The sequence below is a fragment of the Triturus cristatus genome, chromosome 3_1 (assembly GCF_964204655.1).
Source record: "Triturus cristatus chromosome 3_1, aTriCri1.1, whole genome shotgun sequence".
Taxonomy (NCBI): Eukaryota; Metazoa; Chordata; class Amphibia; order Caudata; family Salamandridae; genus Triturus; species Triturus cristatus.
Genome location: NC_140583.1, coordinates 504,990,762 through 505,007,765, shown reverse-complemented (window position 1 = coordinate 505,007,765; position 17,004 = coordinate 504,990,762). Strand labels below are relative to the sequence as shown.

At 46.1% G+C, this 17,004-nt stretch overlaps 1 protein-coding gene across 2 annotated transcripts in view; it reads left to right on the top strand.

Moving 5' to 3' along the window:
- The window catches only part of VPS33B (VPS33B late endosome and lysosome associated), a 613,489-nt gene that overhangs the window by 542,739 nt on the left and 53,746 nt on the right, over positions 1 to 17,004 (top strand). The window contains exon 22 of one of the 2 annotated variants that reach the window (XM_085644389.1): positions 2,041 to 2,119. The exons of the other annotated variant lie outside the window; for it this stretch is intronic. Within the exon in view, the coding sequence (XP_085500515.1) occupies positions 2,041 to 2,119 (79 nt within the window). The remainder of the gene's footprint in view (positions 1 to 2,040; positions 2,120 to 17,004) is intronic. 2 annotated transcript variants of the gene reach the window in all.

Sequence of the window (17,004 nt, the reverse complement as noted above, 5' to 3'; positions counted from 1 at the left end):
GCATGTACAAAGCTCTTTAGTGGAGTCAGGTGGGTTTGTGGAATTCTGGCAAGTAAATCATTGCCTCTGGTAAAGTGGGTCAGAATTATTGCCTGACCAGCTGTTCTGAAACTGTTGTCTGGGAGGAATGCCTTTACTCTTTGGAGCATTGGTTATCTGATGCCATGCAATTTTGGTCTTGTGCACGATGTGTGTTTTGTAGTTGAAGGTTGTGTTAACGTGGAAGCCCAAAGAAGTGGGAAGCCTTCCAGGTACATTTTTAGTTATCACTGTACTTAAAGTTGCTTGTGGTGCTAGCAATAGGACAACATTTCATCTTGTTGGGTTTTAACTTGAAGTAGTTTCTGGACATCCTTGTTTTAATGTTAGTCCAACAGTTCTTCGAGTGGGTGATGTGGATAAAAGTTCTACCCTTCAGTCGGAATGGGTGTCTTCCACGTACTCATGGGTGGTGACATCCATGTGGGCCAGTAGGGTTCCCAGTTGTTGAAAGCATGTGCTGACCAATATGAGATGCTGCATGTGAAAGGCTGACATCTGGAAAAGCTCATTTGGAACTGTTCGTCAGGTATGAGTTGATCCGTTGAAGGAAGGTGCCTTTGAAGCCCATTCAAAGTGCCAAGGTGTTAAACTGTTCTTGGTGGTCGATAGTATTGATGGTTTCATGTATTTTAACAGGATAAACAGGTGGGATTTACCATTGTCTGTAATCTTGAGGGCATTATCAGTCACTTGAATGGTTGTTGTCACTGTGCTGGAATAGGATCTTAAGCTGGAATAGAAGTGCTGTTGGGGGACATTGAGTTTGATAGTGACTAATGACGGCTTGCCCCTTGATCTTTCCTAGCAACCAAAGGTGTGTGCTTAGATGAAATTTAGTGATGTCATCCTGGGCTGGTTTTTTGAAGAGGGGTAGAATCTGATCAGTTTTTAGGACATAATGCCTTGAGTAAGCGATCCATTACCAATATTTAATAGTGGTGTCATGACTTCTCTAGGTATTGCCTTTATGATTGATGATGAGATGGTGTCTTCTTCATATGAAGTGGGCTTTTGGGAACTGGATTGTATTTGGGTCATCTTTGAAGGGGGTTTGGAATATTGCCCACTTTCAGACATAGGTGTGCTGATGTCACGCGCAGGTGTGCTTTTGATATACTCTTGAATCATACACCCTGAAAAATCTGTTGAAGGCTGTGCACTTCTCATTGGATCAGGGGTGTAGCTACCATTTATGCTGCCGGTGCATGGCCCCAGCCTGCCCTGCATCAGCTTCTTTTACCTATTAGTCAGATTGGCTTGCTGTATTGTTTCTGAGAGCCTTCCTGAGACTGTCTCGGTGTTTACTCTTTCTGGAATGGGGCAGGGTTGTCATAGAGAGGTAGACAGGACTTACATACAGAGGGATATGCTTTATATTTCCGTTTGCGTATGGTGCTTATGTGGGGAAGAGACAATTCTTGAGTAGTTTTCTGAAGATAAGGTGGTTGTCTGTGGATCTTATGTTGGGGGGTAAAGAGTTCCATAGTTTGGCTTTTTTTTCGTATCTTGGGATTTTGAGGCGAGGTGTCACTCGAGAGCGGAGGTTCCTTTGTTGAATGTGTTTGGTGATTTTATTCTTGATTCCTTTAGTCTCATTCCATGAATCGCTTTGTGGGTGATACAAAGTAGCTTGACCGTGGATCTTCTGGCAACTGGTAACCAATGCAGGGCTTTCAAGGCAGGTAAGATGTCTTGCGGTTTGATCTGCAAGAGTAGTCTGGCAGCCGAGTTCTGAATCCGTTGTAGTCTTTTCATGGTCGTTAAATAATGGTAAATAAAATATTAATCTGTGCGCTGGGAGGTCCCATTTCTCCAGTATCGTTCATTATATCACCTTTCTTAAGTTACAGCAAGTCGAAGAACAAAGCACTGTGTGCCTGTGGGCTCTGCTATTGATTGACTTTTCAGGATGTCGGTATGGCCTTTGTATCTACATTTCCTCATTTTTGTCAGAACAAAGTCTTCTAATGTTCCCGACTCTTTTCCTTCTCCGTTCAGGTTTTAGAAAGAAGAGGCTGGATGGGCCTGGAAGAGATCGTTCGTCTTCTCAATGGAAATGAATTTACAGGCATATTAGGTAAATAAATACATGTTATGTATGTTATGCGCGTGCTTGCGTATGTGGCTAGATGAGCGCCTGGGTTTTTTTTCTTTGGCAGATTGGAGTTGTGTTTGGTACTGACTAACGCCAAATTCTCTCTAATTTATACTGTAATCTTGATCCAGATGTGAACGGTAGTTTGCACCCGATACAGGGTTACGAGAACGGCTCGCAAACTCTCGCATCTGGCGTATCCCTCTTCACATTTCACAAAGAAAATCGCCTAAATGAGAAAGAGGAGCGGAATAAGGGGAATATGTTCGTGAAACAACCCGCAAACTCTGATTCTCTCTGTAATTCATTATTACGAGGGGAAAATCTCGAAATCCGAGGTGAATTCGTCCCTGGGCAAATACCTATGTCCACACAGTTGTTGTTTTCTTTAGAGACATTGCCACTGGGGTTTCCAGCACACTTCTAATGGGAGCGTGGAATTTCGGTGATATATTCGTTTCTTTTGAATAGATACCGCTATATTCTTTAACCTTGCTAGCAAAGATTGTACCAAAAAGTGTGAAATATGTTAAATTAGAAAGACGGACCCTGGTTTTATAGAGTACCCAGCAATGTAGTACTGAATGTTCTTTTCACTGTCACAGAATATTTCAACCTCGTTCGGGGTATTTTTCGAAGTGTGTTCATCATTTCTCATCTACCTGAGGGTTACACCAGAAGGGACTGTAACCTGTCCTGCCATAATGAACAAAGAGTAGGCTGGTCAAACCGGGAGTTTACCAGACTGAGGGCTAAATAAATCACGAGGAAAAAAAACTAAAACTGATCAGATAAAGTACCTGAATCAAGAGGTGATATTTTTCGACAGTTTTAATTGAATTATCAAAGAGTGGCCCCTTCTAGAATTTTCTATTTAACATGCATTCATCTGACACCTTTATTAAGGTTCATCTGTGTGAAAGGGGAATTGTAGTATAAATCACTGTAGGTTTAAATGGATGTTTGAATTGTAAGTATGTGAAGTGATTTGTAAAGCAGTGGAGCATTGTACAAAGGAAAGGGATACAGGTGAAGTGGGTGGCTCGCGAGGGAACACATCACGTGACATGGGTAGGTGTTGACTCCCTTGGGAGGGGAGGTTGGACAGGCAGGAGGAATGGGGGTAGGTGGGAATGGAGAAGACATCTCATATCCTGGGACCCAACAGGAGAAAGCTTGTCGTCTAGTTTTCTCCTTCCTGCATTTCGTTGTTTTTGGTCTGATGTTGCGGCAGGTCTCGAGGAGCCCTCCTGATGTTCTGATTTTCACGCTGGACCTGCCGCTTTGTAGACGGCGTAGCAAATTTAATAACACTGATTAAATGATCCAAGAAGGCCCTAATTACGAGGGAACCGTACCTAAAGGCCTAAGAAAGACCGTTCAGTTACAGAAATATCCTATTTGAACACCATAGCTTTTAGCGAAAGTGCGGAGCAATTTCAAATTAAGTTTACATATTTTAAAGAGACTAGCCCGGTGATAGCAGTGATGTGAAAATGGAAAGTAAGAGCGTGCACTTTCTAGAGGAAAGCACAATTAAGGGATTTTCAGCAGCTGCCTGGTAAAGCCCACATTCAAACATGAAAGCTAAGTCATAAGTGTTGTTTCACATCACATACTTATTTATTGTAGTTCAAGAGACATTTCGATCAGCGATTCTGTACATAACAATATGTACAGTACATAGGACAGACTGAGTTATTACAAAACAAATACAATAAAAGTAAACCTTAGCAATAATGAGCAAAGGATCTGCTTATTTATAAATTGGTTTTGAAGACAGTTGACAGAAGTGTCTTGACTAGGCCTGGGCAAAATCCATTTTTACAGCATATTTTGCATAGTTTCAGGAATTTCGTGTTTACACATTGATACACAAAATACCCCAAATTAAACCACTTCACGTAAATATGCACCATTTGCTGTAAACAATGTACCACAAGTGGCATCATTCACGGTAAAAATGTACTGCAAACGCACAGGAACAAGAAAATACCAGCAGCAGTTTTTTGCAGATTTGTTCAAATGTGCCCTTCCGCCAAAAACTGACTGACAGATCATTTTGCTCTAAAATGTAGTTCGAATTGATGCATTTACTTTTTGTATAATTACACTTAATCGTGCTGAAATTACACTTAACTATTCAAAAGCAATTTGCATGAATTTTGCGCAGCCTTACTTGTGGTAAGCTGCGCGCAGCGCTCCCTGATCTGTGGGGGTGCACGGAGGTGGGTGGAATCCTCCTGTTAGCTGGCCTCAAGGAGTTCAGGCACTGCTTGTGGTCAAGCGGCTGGGGCCGCGATATGACTGTGGAGAGCCAGGAGCCAAGTTGGGCCTAGCCGCGCACCAGAGTCGGTGGAACGGAGATGCATCTGCACCCTGGAAGATAGTGCCACTGCTTGAAAGCTGACACAAGATGATGGACGGAGCGCTGAAACTTTTCAGACACTCACCCCCCAGTCACAGATCTAGATTGAATCCATCAACTTTCTTTAGCTCACTTCCCCACCCCAGTTCAGACCCAGCCATATGCAAATCAGTCATGACCCTGTTCTTACGGGAACAGTCCAGCCCGAACTGCCAAGCTAGGTCTTCACTGGACCGGAAACAAGCATCCTGGGACTGGTTTCGGGGTAACACCCCTCATCAGCCAGGCTAGCTTGAATCCAGTGGCAAAGTGAGCAAAGGATCCACGTCCGGGCATACCCTGCCAACTTAGGGCGAACAAAGCAAACACAAGGTAATGAACTGAGCGCTGAAATTTTTCAGAAACTCTCCCCAGTCACAGATTTGGGTTGAATCCATCATCGTTCTTTAGCTCACTTTGCACCCCAGTTCAGACCCAGCCATATGCAAATCAGTCTTGACCCTGTTCCTTATGGAAACAGTCCAGCCCAAACTTCCAAGCCAGGGCTTCCCTGGACCGGAAACAAGCATCCTGGGACCGGTTTCCGGGTAACATCCCTCATCAGCCAAGCTAGCTTGAATCCATTGGCAAAGTGAAGAAGGTGACATACTGTTGTGTGCTGAGGCTCTTCGGGGCTGACTAATTGCTGCTAGTTTTTTAAAATGGTATTTTGCACTTATCTGTTTAATTTTAATTGTCCGTGCACTTAGACCATTTTAATCATTTTAACTGTTAAACTTGACCTGCGGTGCCCGCCTGTAAGGGCGAGCTGGCCTGGATCGGTCAGCGTTCTAGTTCTCTCTCATCCCCTCTATAAAAAGCGCAATGCTACGAACGTGCTGCTTGTGACATACTGCTTTGTGCTGAAGCTCTTCAGGGCTGACTAATTGCTGCTAGTTTTTTAAAATTGTATTTTGCACTTGTCTGTTTAATTTTAATTGTTCGTGCACTTAGACCATTTTAATCATTTTAACTGTTGAGCTTGACCTGCGGTGCCTTCCTGTAAGAGCGAGCCTGCCTGGATCGGTCAGCGTTCTAGTTATCTCTCTCCTCCTCTATAAAAAGCATGATGCTACGAATGCGCAGCGGGCACACCGATGGCACGCCAAAAGCAAGCCCGTCTGCGCTCTTCAGCGTCACGGAGGCAGCCGGCATTGGCCTCACTGCCGGTAAGTTTCCTAATCATAATTCCAGCTTATGCTACAGCAGACATATGCTCCTGGAAACAGGAATGGGTGTGAGCTGCTGCTCCCCTCTTTCTCTCCCCCTTCACCTGGAGCCAACGAAAATGGATTGTTTTCAATGTGGCTGGGATGCTTCTATCATAGAGACAGGATCGACACCGAAGAGGGGGTCTCGAATAATTCTGGTCCCAGCGACGCTGATCAGTCTCAGGAGACTGATCAACTACGGGCCTTGCTTCTTAACACACAGTCCATGAAAAAACATGCCCTTAACATTTATGACTTATTAGTGGATAAAAGCCCTGATTTTCTATTTCTAACGGAGACGTGGCTCAGTTAGGCTTTAAATCCTACCATTGCCTCTGCTATCCCCACGGGCTAACAGTTGATCAGGAAGGATCGGTATGATGGCATTGCTATTAGTTTTAAAAATCATTTCTCTTGCACAATAGTCTCTTCGGAAGAAGTAGCGGGAGCTGAAAGTCTTGGCTTCCACTTGGGGGTGTCTTCACATCAATGACTGGCGAGCATTTTAATATATAGACCCCCGGGCCCCGCCGGCAGGTTCCTTCAGTCCATTAGTGATGCCGCTTCACCCTTTGTTACGAAATATAAACACTGTCTGGTGTTAGGCGATTTTAATATTCACATGGACAAACTGGATGACCAAGACTCTATCAGATTACAAGAGTCCCTGGAGATGTTGGAGTTGGCCCCTTAAATACACCACCCTACCCATGAAAAGGGACACATCCTAGAACAGATCTTCTCTACGGCAAAAATAGAAACTGGCCAACCCCTTCCCCTGTGTGGTCTGATCACTTCCTTCTTAATTTCATAATTAGGAAAGAATCAAATCATCCCAATTCTTCTATGAAGTCCCGCATAAGCAGTTTCAGACCATTCCATCTTATTACACCTGACACGTTGAGCTCTGTCATCAACAATCATCTGATTCCCTTTAGTGGAGATCTTGAGGATGATGCTGCTGGTATGGATAACTGGCTCCAGCTTCATGTAGGGGAGCTTGCACCCCCTGCCTTGCGCTCTGCGAAGACTGCCCAGTCCTCTGCCCCATGGTTCACAACAGTCCTCAAGAAAAGTAAGAGTGCCTGTAAACACCTGGAGAGGATCTGGCAGAAGCATTTTGATCCTAACGATAAAATTATTTGCAAACAGGCGTTGAAGGCTCATTACAAACAAGTTTGTGAGGAGAAAAAGCTTTTCTTCTCCTCTAAAAGTAATTCAATAGCAAACAAAAATAAGGACAATTTTAAAATAGTGAGAGAATTCTCTTCCCCTGTAGCGGCGGTCAGGCCATTTACCCCCTTTGAAGCATGGACATGCCGTATGGCCTCCTACTTCTATGATAAGATTAAAAATATTGAAGATACTTTCCCTACAGTGCCCTTTGTGAACGGAGACAGCACAGAGCACGAGCCTCCCTCAATTCCAGCAAGAGAACCGTCTTTCACGCAGTTTCCCCTTGTCTCCATGGTTAAATCTCGGGAAATCATGAACGCCTCAAATCAGGCTCCCCCTCCGACCCGTGCCCAGCCACTGTTCTGGCATCAATAGCAGAGATTATTAATCCGGCGGTAAATCGGATTCTTAACCTCTCTATGCAGAAGGGGCTGGTTCCTGACAGGTGGAACAGGGCGAGAATTCTCCCCTTATTAAAAAAGCCGTCATCTGATCCAGAGATAGCCTCAAATTACAGGCCAACATCTCTGCTTCCCTTTTTTTGAAGGCCCTGGAAAAATTTGTGAATCTTGTTACCACCTCATTTGTCGAATCTAATCAAGTACTCCACCAGAGCCAGTCTGGATTCAGGGCACATTTCAGCACTGAAACGCCGCTCTTGGAAGTTTCGGAGGCCATAAAGGATGCTTTGGACAAGGGAGGCAAGGCCGTATTGATATTACTGGACTTATCTGCGGCCTCTGACACTGTCCCCCACAACCGACTCCTGTTGAGACTCCAGGACTGCGGTTTTGGCGGTACGGTACTCAATTGGTTTGCCTCCTTTCTAAAGGATCGCCAGCAACCAGTTTGGTCCTTGCCTTTTGCCATCCCTATCCCCCCTCTGGAGTTGGGAGTTCCTCAGGGTTCAATTCTGATCCCAATACTTTTCAATATATATATGACCCCCTTAGCGAATCTGGAAGAGGCCCTCAGAGCAAAAATAGTATTGTATGCGGACGATATGCAGCTGTTCTTTACCTGCGACAAAGATGCGGATTTTAAAGGAGATGTGATTAATTCCTGTTTATCAGAGGTGTTCTCCTGGCTCCAATCAAATCAACTTAAATGTAACTCAGAAAAATCAGAGATCATCTTTTTTGGCCTCCCCCCTAGCAACGTGTGGCGAAACTGGTGGCCAGTGGACATGTACCCTCCCACAACCTTTGTAAAGACAGTTAAAAACTTAGGAGTGAAGCTGGATGATAATCTTTCCATGGAGGCCCAGATTCAGGTAGTTGTTGGATCAAGTTTTGGCATGTTGAAAATGCTAAAGCAGTTCTTGCCCCTTCTGCCTCTTACACACAGGAAGACGGTGATCCAGGCACTGATTTTCTCCAGGTTGGACTACGTTAATGTCCTGTACCTAGGGCTACCGGAATATCTATTGGCACGGCTGCAGGTGGATTAGAACGCAGCAGCCATAGCAATACTTATGCTTGGGCGAGATCACGGAGGTCTCCCCATCTGAAATCCCTACATTGGCTGCCAGTCCGCAAGAGGATCCATTTTAAAGCACTGGTCCTGGCCTTTAAGGCTCTCCATGGCACAGGTGCCGCGTACATCAGGAAGAGAGTCCGCTTCTATTTCCCGCACCGAGCACTGAGGTCCTCAACGCGACAGTTGGCACGCACTCCTAAATATCACCGAGCGTGGATAGGGGGACGCTCTTCCAGGTGCAGACGGCTCAACTCTGGAACACCCTGCCACTGGAACTGAGACTGATGCAGGACCTCCTTGCTTTTAGGAAGTCATTGAAAACCTGGTTATTTCAGCAAAAATACTCGACCTGGTTCTGACAACACACGGCCAGCTCCGTCACATGGTTCTCAGCGCCGGGACACTCCATCGAGTAGCTGTGCGCTTTATAAATACTTACTTAACATAACATAACAAGGGACCCACGTCTGGGCATACCCTGCCAACTTAGGGCAAACAAAGCAAACGCAAGGAGATGATAGGCGGAGTGCGGAAACTTTTCGGACACTCACCCCCAGTCACAGATCTGGGTTGAATCCATCATCGTTCTTTTGCTCACTTCCCCACCCGAGTTCAGACCCAGACATTTGCAAATCAATCTTGACCCTGTTCCATACAGCAACAGTCCAGCCCGAATTGCCAAGCCAGGTCTTCCCTGGTACGAAAAAAAGCATCCTGGGACCGGTTTCGGGGTAACACCCCACATCAGCCAGGCTAGCCTGAATCCAGTGGCAAAGTGAGCAGGGGACCCACGTCTGGGCATACTCTGCCAACTTAGAGCGAACAAAGTAAACACAAGGAGATGATGGACGGAGCGCTGAAACTTTTCAGACACTCATCCCCAGTCACAGATCTGGGTTTAATCCATCATCGTTCTTTAGCTCACTTTGACACCCCAGTTCAGATCCAGCCATATGCAAATCAATCTTGACCCTGTTCCTTATGGGAACAATCCAGCCCGAACTGCCAAGCCAGGTCTTCCCTGGACCGAAAACAAGCATCCTGGGACCTGGTTCGGGGTAACACCCCTCATCAGCCGGGCTAGCTTGAATCCAGTGGCAAAGTGAGCAAGGGACCCACATCTGGGCATACCTTGCCAACTTAGGACGAACAAAGTAAACACAAGGAGATGATGGACGGAGCGCTGAAACTTTTCAGACACTCACCCCCAGTCACAGATCTGGGTTGAATCCATCATCGTTCTTTAGCTCACTTCGCCACCCCAGTTCAGATCCAGCCATATGCAAATCAGTCTTGACCCTGTTCCTTACGGGAACAATCCAGCCTGAACTGCCAAGCCAGTTCTTTCCTGGACCGGAAAGAAGCATCATGGGACCGGTTTTGGGGAAATACCCCTCATCAGCCAGGCTAGCCCCATCCAGTGGCAAAGTGAGCAAGGGGCCCACGCCTGGGGATACCCTGCTAACCTAGGGCGAACAAAGCAAACACAAGGAGATGATGGACAGAGCGCTGAAACTTTTCAGACACTCGCCCCCAGTCACAGAGCTGGGTTGAATCCATCATCGTTCTCTAGCTCACTTCACCACCCCATTTCAGATCCAGCCATATGTAAATCAGTCTTGACCCTGTTCCTTATGGGAACAGTCCAGCCCGAACTGCCAAGCCAGGTCTTACCTGGGCCGTAAACAAGCATCCTGGGACCGATTATGGGGTAACATCCCTCATCAGCCAGGCTAGCTTGAATCCAGTGGCAAAGTAAGCAATGGACGCACGTCTGAACATACACTGCCAACTTACGAGGAACAAAGTAAAAGCAAGGAGATGATGGAAGGAGTGCAGAAACTTTTCAGACACTCACCCCAAGTCATAGATCTGGGTTAAATCCTTCATCGCTCTTTAGCTCACTTCGCCACCCCAGTTCAGATCCATCCATATGCAAATCATTCTTAACCCTGTTCCTTATGTGAACTGTCCAGCCCGAACTGCCAAGCCAGGACTTCTCTGGACCGAAAACAAGCATCCTGAGACCGGTTTCAGGGTAACATCCCTCATCAGCTAGGCTAGCTTGAATCCAGTGGCAAAATGAGCAAGGGACCACGGACGAGCTTTGCCGAACACTGTGACTGGGGCGTAGGTGCAGTTGCGGCCTAACCAAAAGACCTGCAGCCCAGACTTGGAAACCCTGGGAGCTCGGTCTTACTGGGCCACGCACCAATTGCAGAACATCAGCAGTGCAGTCATAGCCTGGTGAGTTGCGGCCCAACCTGTGCACTGCACGGAAGCGGCAGATCAAAGTCCACTCAACAGACGGAGGGGCAAAGCCATTACTGGGCTGCAAGTAAAGGGCTGCTACAGGGGCGTGCTGCGTACCGGTGCCTGCTCTCTCCTATATAGGAAGGTGTCCGGTGAATTACGGGAGCCCCCAGCTGAGTGGATGAGTCCTTGTGTGTAGGACCGTGTTTGGACTCCTGGAGACTGTGGCCCTTCGGGGAAGCAGGTGAGGAGGTGTTGGACCCTTGGTCGACATCAAGGGAGGGGAGTGGGGTTGGAGAATGCACCCCGCCAAGACTACACACTCAAACAAGATTGATAATTAGGCCCTCCGGTGCAGGCTAGAGGTGCTGCTGGACCTTCCCCAAAAGGTGTTCACGGATGCAGTGGGGGCACCCACTATAGCGCATCTCCTGGTGGTAGCTGAGATAAGGGGAACTGAAGAGGCCATGCTGGTAAAAATTTACTCTGTGGCCACTGAAGTGAACTTGGTACGAGCAGACTTCCGGAAAATCTTGGAAAGGGTCACCGTCACGGAAGTGAATGTTAAGGACCTGCAGCAGTGGTGGTGGCCCTGAAGGGAGCAGTGGCTGCACTCCAGTCCCCCTCAACTTGTGCGGAGGAGCGGATCGAGGATTCAGAAGGGTGCTCCCGCAAGAACAACTAAAGATTTGTGGGGTTCCCGGAACAGACTGAGAGGCAATCAGCTGAGCTGCTCTTGGAAGACTGGATCATGAACTCTTTGAAGCCAAGGAAGCTCTCAAAGTTCTTCCCCATTGAACAAGCAATAGCGCCTGTGCCCACACTTGGTGCGCCCCCACGCAATCATCGCCGCTAAGTTTACAGTCAGATGTGGCTTAGGCACAGCAGACTTCATTGGCAGGGCAATGGCCCCTCCACATTGGCTTTTAGGGGCTGTGTTTTGTTAAGGTCAGTAGGTTTTTCGGGGTATGTCCAAGCAAACTTTATGGATATGCACTTCGATGGCTCACGCTTGTTTGGAGATAAGACAGACGCTACACTTGATTACTTTAAGGACGGCAGAATCACGGCCCGTTCCCTAGGGTTATCTGTTGTCCCTCTCAGCCATATTTATTTCACCCCTCCTGGTACTACAGTTGAGGGTCCCAAAGCTGTCAATACCAACCATATCGTCAAGGTCAACTAGCTTTGCACACTTTTCAGACCAGGAAGTGGTTCCCACAGACCTTGCAATCAGCAGAGAAACCGCACAGCCCAGTCACCTCCCCCTGCTGCCCCACTAAAACCCCTTTGACATGTGTTTGCAGGAGCACTGCCATCTAGTATGAAAGTTACCTTGGACATGTGAGTGTTGCAAATTGTCAGGTGGTTTACACCCTTCCATTTCTCGAGTCCCTGTTCCCCATGCCACCTTCTGAACATCAGCTGCCGAAGAACCACTTGTTATTGCTATGACAGGAAGTGTAGGCTTTTTTGGCCAAAGGAGCCATTGAGAAGGTGCTGGCACCAGAAGCAGGTCTTGGTTGCTATTTTCTCTACTTTCTAGTGGCGAAAAAGGATCCTAAATTGAATCTACATCCTCTCAATGCCTTCCAGTGGAAGGAAAGGTTCAAGATGCTCAGACTTGCCCAGGTACTGTTTGTCCTGGACCTCGGAGACTGGATGGTAGCTCTGGACCTGCAAGATGCTCATTTTCACATCCCGATCTTGCAGGGCCAAAGGCATTACCTGTGATTGACGGTGGGGTCTGAGCACTTTCAATTTGCTATGCTTCTTTTGGCCTCATTAGTGCATGTTGAGTGTTCACAAAAATTATGGTGGTTGCTTCACATCTTCGGATGTCGGGGGCCTCAGTTTTCCCCTATCATGATGACTGATTGTTGACGGTGGGCTCGCCCCAGGCAGTCCTTTCTCTCTTCAAAATCTCCGGTGAACCTTCTTCATTCATTGGCGTTCACTGTCAACATGTCAAAGTCACACCTGACTCCTTCCCAAAGGCTCCCTTTCATCAAGGCTATTCTGGATTCAGTGATGTTTTGCGCCTTTCCACTGGCTCATAGTCCATGACATCTGGGCTATGATCCAAATGTCAGCATCACTTGTAGATTCCAGTGAGACAGACTGAGGTTCTTGGGTCTAATGGTCTCCTGTGTCTTGCTTGTGAAGCATTTCACATGGCATATGTAAGTTCTGCAGTGCGAATTGAAATACCAGTAGCTGTGGCACCAAGGGAATCTCTCCGACTGTGTTCAGAGTTCAGAGGAGAAAGCACGAGATCTGCAGTAGTGGCTACTGAATCGCAACCTGGTCAGCAGCAGACCCCTCTCTTTCTTTCCTGGAGCTTAGAGTGGGGACAGATGTCTCACTCTTGGGAAGGGGTAGCCACCTGGGGAAGGTGAAAATCCGAGGGCTCTGGTCTCCGGGGGAGGCTCAGTTCCTCATCAACCTGTTGGAGTTGCGGGCCATCTGTTTGGCATTGAAAGTCTTCCTACCATCAGTCAAAAGGAGACTGGAGCAGGTGTTCACGGACAACACTACTGGCATGTGGTTCTGCAACAAGCAGGGTGTGGTGGAGTTTTGCCCCTGTGCAAAGAGTACTTTAAGACTCTGGACATGGTTAGTATGTCAGGACATCTTTCTGGTCATACAACACTTGGCAGGATCTCTTAACGCCAGAGCTGACGAACTCTGCCATCGTTGCCTTGCGGATCACGAATGGTGCCTGCACCCACAGGTGGTGAGAGTTCTTGTTCGCAAATGGGAGAACCTTGGCTAGATCTATTCACTGCTAGTGGCTCTTGCGGAGACACATTCTGTTTGGGATAGAATTCGGGTCTCCTGTACACATTTTAGGCGATACCACTCCCGGTCCAAGTCCTCAAGAAGATCAGGACCTACCATCACAAGTCATGCTAGTGGCCCAGGATTGGGCACGGAGAGTATGGTGTCCCAAGTGTCTGGGCATGAGTATCTGTCCTCCGATCAAGCTTGCCCCTTCAGGAGGATCTCGTGTCTCAGCAGCAGGGTCGAGTCCTGCATCCCAACCTGCGTACGCTTCACCTTCATGCTTGGAGATTGAGTGGTGACAGTTGAGAGTTTTTGATCTTCCTTCCAAGATGGTTAATGTTATTTTAGCAGCCAGGCATTCCTCAATGCAGTATACGCCTGCCATTGTGACGGATTCTTGGCTTGGTGTTCTGACAAGCATATTGACCCACTACATACCAAAGTATTGCTTTTTGTATTACTGTTAGCCCTGTAAGGCCTTGTTTAAGGCACTATGAAAGGTTACTTGTCTGCCTTATTGGTGTTCTTACGGTTGCAAGATCAGCCTTCCCTTTTCAAGTCGGCTGTTGTGTCTCGGTGTTTGAAAGGTTTACACCACGTTTCCACATTCCCCCTACATTATGCTGCAGTGGGACTTAAATTCAGTTCTCACATTTCTGATGGGTGTCCCGTTTGAGCCTCAGCATAATTGTCCGCTCAGACTTCTGACCCAGAAGACAGTCTTTTTGGTGGCCATCACATGGGCCTAAAGGGTGAGTAAACTTGTCAGGTCTCTCATTTCAGCTCCTGTCCACCTCTTTTTATCCAGACAGACTGGTTCTAAGAACATGTGCCCTTTCACATTGGTGAGACAATCACATTCCCAACATTCTTTGCCTCCCCTCCTCTCCCCTCCCCTTTCTAAGGCGGAGTAGAGGCTCCATCGGTTGGATCCAAACAGAGTTCTTAGCTTTTATATAGATCATACTATAAATCACCAGCTGGGTGATCTGTTGTTAATTGCATTTACTGGAGCTGAGAAAGGAAAAGTTTTTAAAAAGAAGGATCATACTCTGTATCAAGATCTGTTATGTGTTGGTGAAGATTCAGCCCCCGGAAGGGTTGAGAACTCACTCCACTAGAGTGAAGACTGTGACCACCACATTGGCACGTGGGGTACTGGTTCTTGACATCTGTCAGACAGCTACATGGGTGTTGCTCCATATGTTCAAAAAGCATTATTTCCTGGACAGCCAAATCTTTCGGAATGGGCATTTCACACGTTTGGTCCTGCAGGGCTTTTTGATTTAAGTCAGTTGGTATTCCCTCCGTCTGGGAAGTTATTGCTGTAGTATCTATTCTAAGGTAAGGGATCTGTGGTTTGAAGTCTCTTAAAAACAAAAAACAAAAAGAAACCAGTTACTTACTTTAGGTAACAACTTTTCTAGTAGACTCCACCTAACCTCAGACACCCCATGAAGCAAACTGTTCCTGTCTCGATGGAAGGTCCATAGATTCAACACACTGGCCACAATTATTCTAGAATGGCTCTGCGTCTGTGTGTGGAATAGCCACAACAGAAACTGACATCAGCAGCTGGGTTGGCGCCTATATAGGCAACACTCACGTCACATCCTGCGCAGACAACATAGACACAGAGCTGTCGGTTCCATCTACCGGCACACAGAGGTACTGCTTAAGAATTTCTGGATCCAGTTTGAGGCCCAGGAATTAAGGAAATAAAAAAAGAGTTAGATAGAGTCTCTACTAGAAAAGATGTTTTTGAACGTAAGCAACATGGGGCCTTATTTAGATCTCGGCAGAAGGTAATACTCCATCACAAATGTGACGGGTATATCCTAAGGAGATCGTAATCGTAATTATGGAGGGCGGGACATCTATCATATTTGTGACGGAGTATTCCATCTGCTGAGATCTAAATAAGGCCCTTATTCTTTACAGCTGCAAGAACTTTCCGTCTGAGTCATCGACTTTATTATTATTCCTCAGTTCCAGATGGGCTTCATACCTGGCTTTACAAATCGACAACATTGTAGTCCTTTTATTGCTGATTGACAGAAGCTTTGAAGAAGGGAGCTATCTGATTGCCTGCTCCATAGACTTCAAAACAATCTTTGGTAGAATTGACAGAGGGCTGTAACTGCAAAAACTGTTTAGGTGTAGGTATATTTAAACAACTGGGTGCATAAAACATGCAACAACTCATCCGCAAAAGTCTAAAACAAGGCTTTATCTTGGCACTCATATTGGTCATTGGGTGTGCTTTAAAATTCAGGCAAGCCTGTCCACCGAAATGTAATGGCTTGTCCCTGTACATCATGCAGTATTCATAGTCCTGTTAGATCAAACTAAGATCAGGCTGCCGCATATATGCTAGAAGTTAATCAGTCAAAGTCAAAGGTGGCAGTTTTCACATGCCATCAAAAAACCCAGTCCCTTTGGAAACTGCATGGCAAGGAGTTACAGTGTGTACAATCTACAAGTACTTAGTAGTTTCTTTTCACTTTGGAAGTTCTGCTACAAGACTTTTCACAACACTCAAAACTATGATTGCATTTCTGGAACTATCCAAGAATCTCTTCGGTCCATCCCTGATACCTCTCGAAGATTAAAAAGGTCCCGAGTTCTTGTCTACATTGAACTATGGACTTGAGCCTAATCAGCGCATGGCTAAACAAAATACTATGTAATGTTTTCAAAACACTATTCTCACTTTCTTAATGAGCTAGTCCGGTGCAAATTCGCTTGGAATTAAAGCTTCAAGGTCTGGCACAGGCTCAGAGTGCTTCCATTGCTGGTTCAAACTAAGAGTTACCATCCAGGGACATTTAAAGGCAATTTAGGGTAAGAATTGGATTCCTCTGGTCATGCAAATACAAAGCCTTGGCACCAGGTAGGTGACATGCATTACATGAGCTCAACAGGCAGTTGCCCTCTGATGTGGTTCTCATTCTAGGGCTTTAAAAAAAGTATTAAAAAATCTATTTTAGCATCAATTGCAAACAACAAGCAAGGCGCTTTTTAAGAAAAGGAGTCTGTGCCGCCTTATCTTATATAGTAGCACCAAGCAACAGAGGCATCAGTATCTCAACCTTATTGTGATACTTGAAATTAAACTATCTGTGCCTCTGATTTGGCCTCTTTGATTTAAATAAAGTCACACAACCTTGGAAATACAAGGGGCGGAACCGTAGTTGCTGTTACTGTGGCTTAGAGTCGGCAGCTTACCTCATGTAATATGTTGTTGTCCAGGCTTTGTTAGTGATGGCAAAATGTTTTTACTATCACCCGTTCACAAATTTCTTCTCCCCAGTTGCGGGGACACAATCTGTTAGTATTTTAAATGTTCACACGGTCTTTTAATAAGCTGGTTTATCAAGGACATGCAGCCTGACAATCTGAACCATCAACCTGATACAAGTCAATGACTTAGCCAACGTGTGTTACAGCCAAAATGTAATCAAGTTTACCAATGACATCTTGGACATACAGTTATATTCTGTTTATTAATTTAATACTAGCTTTATCAATTGATATGGTTTTAATTGACTATC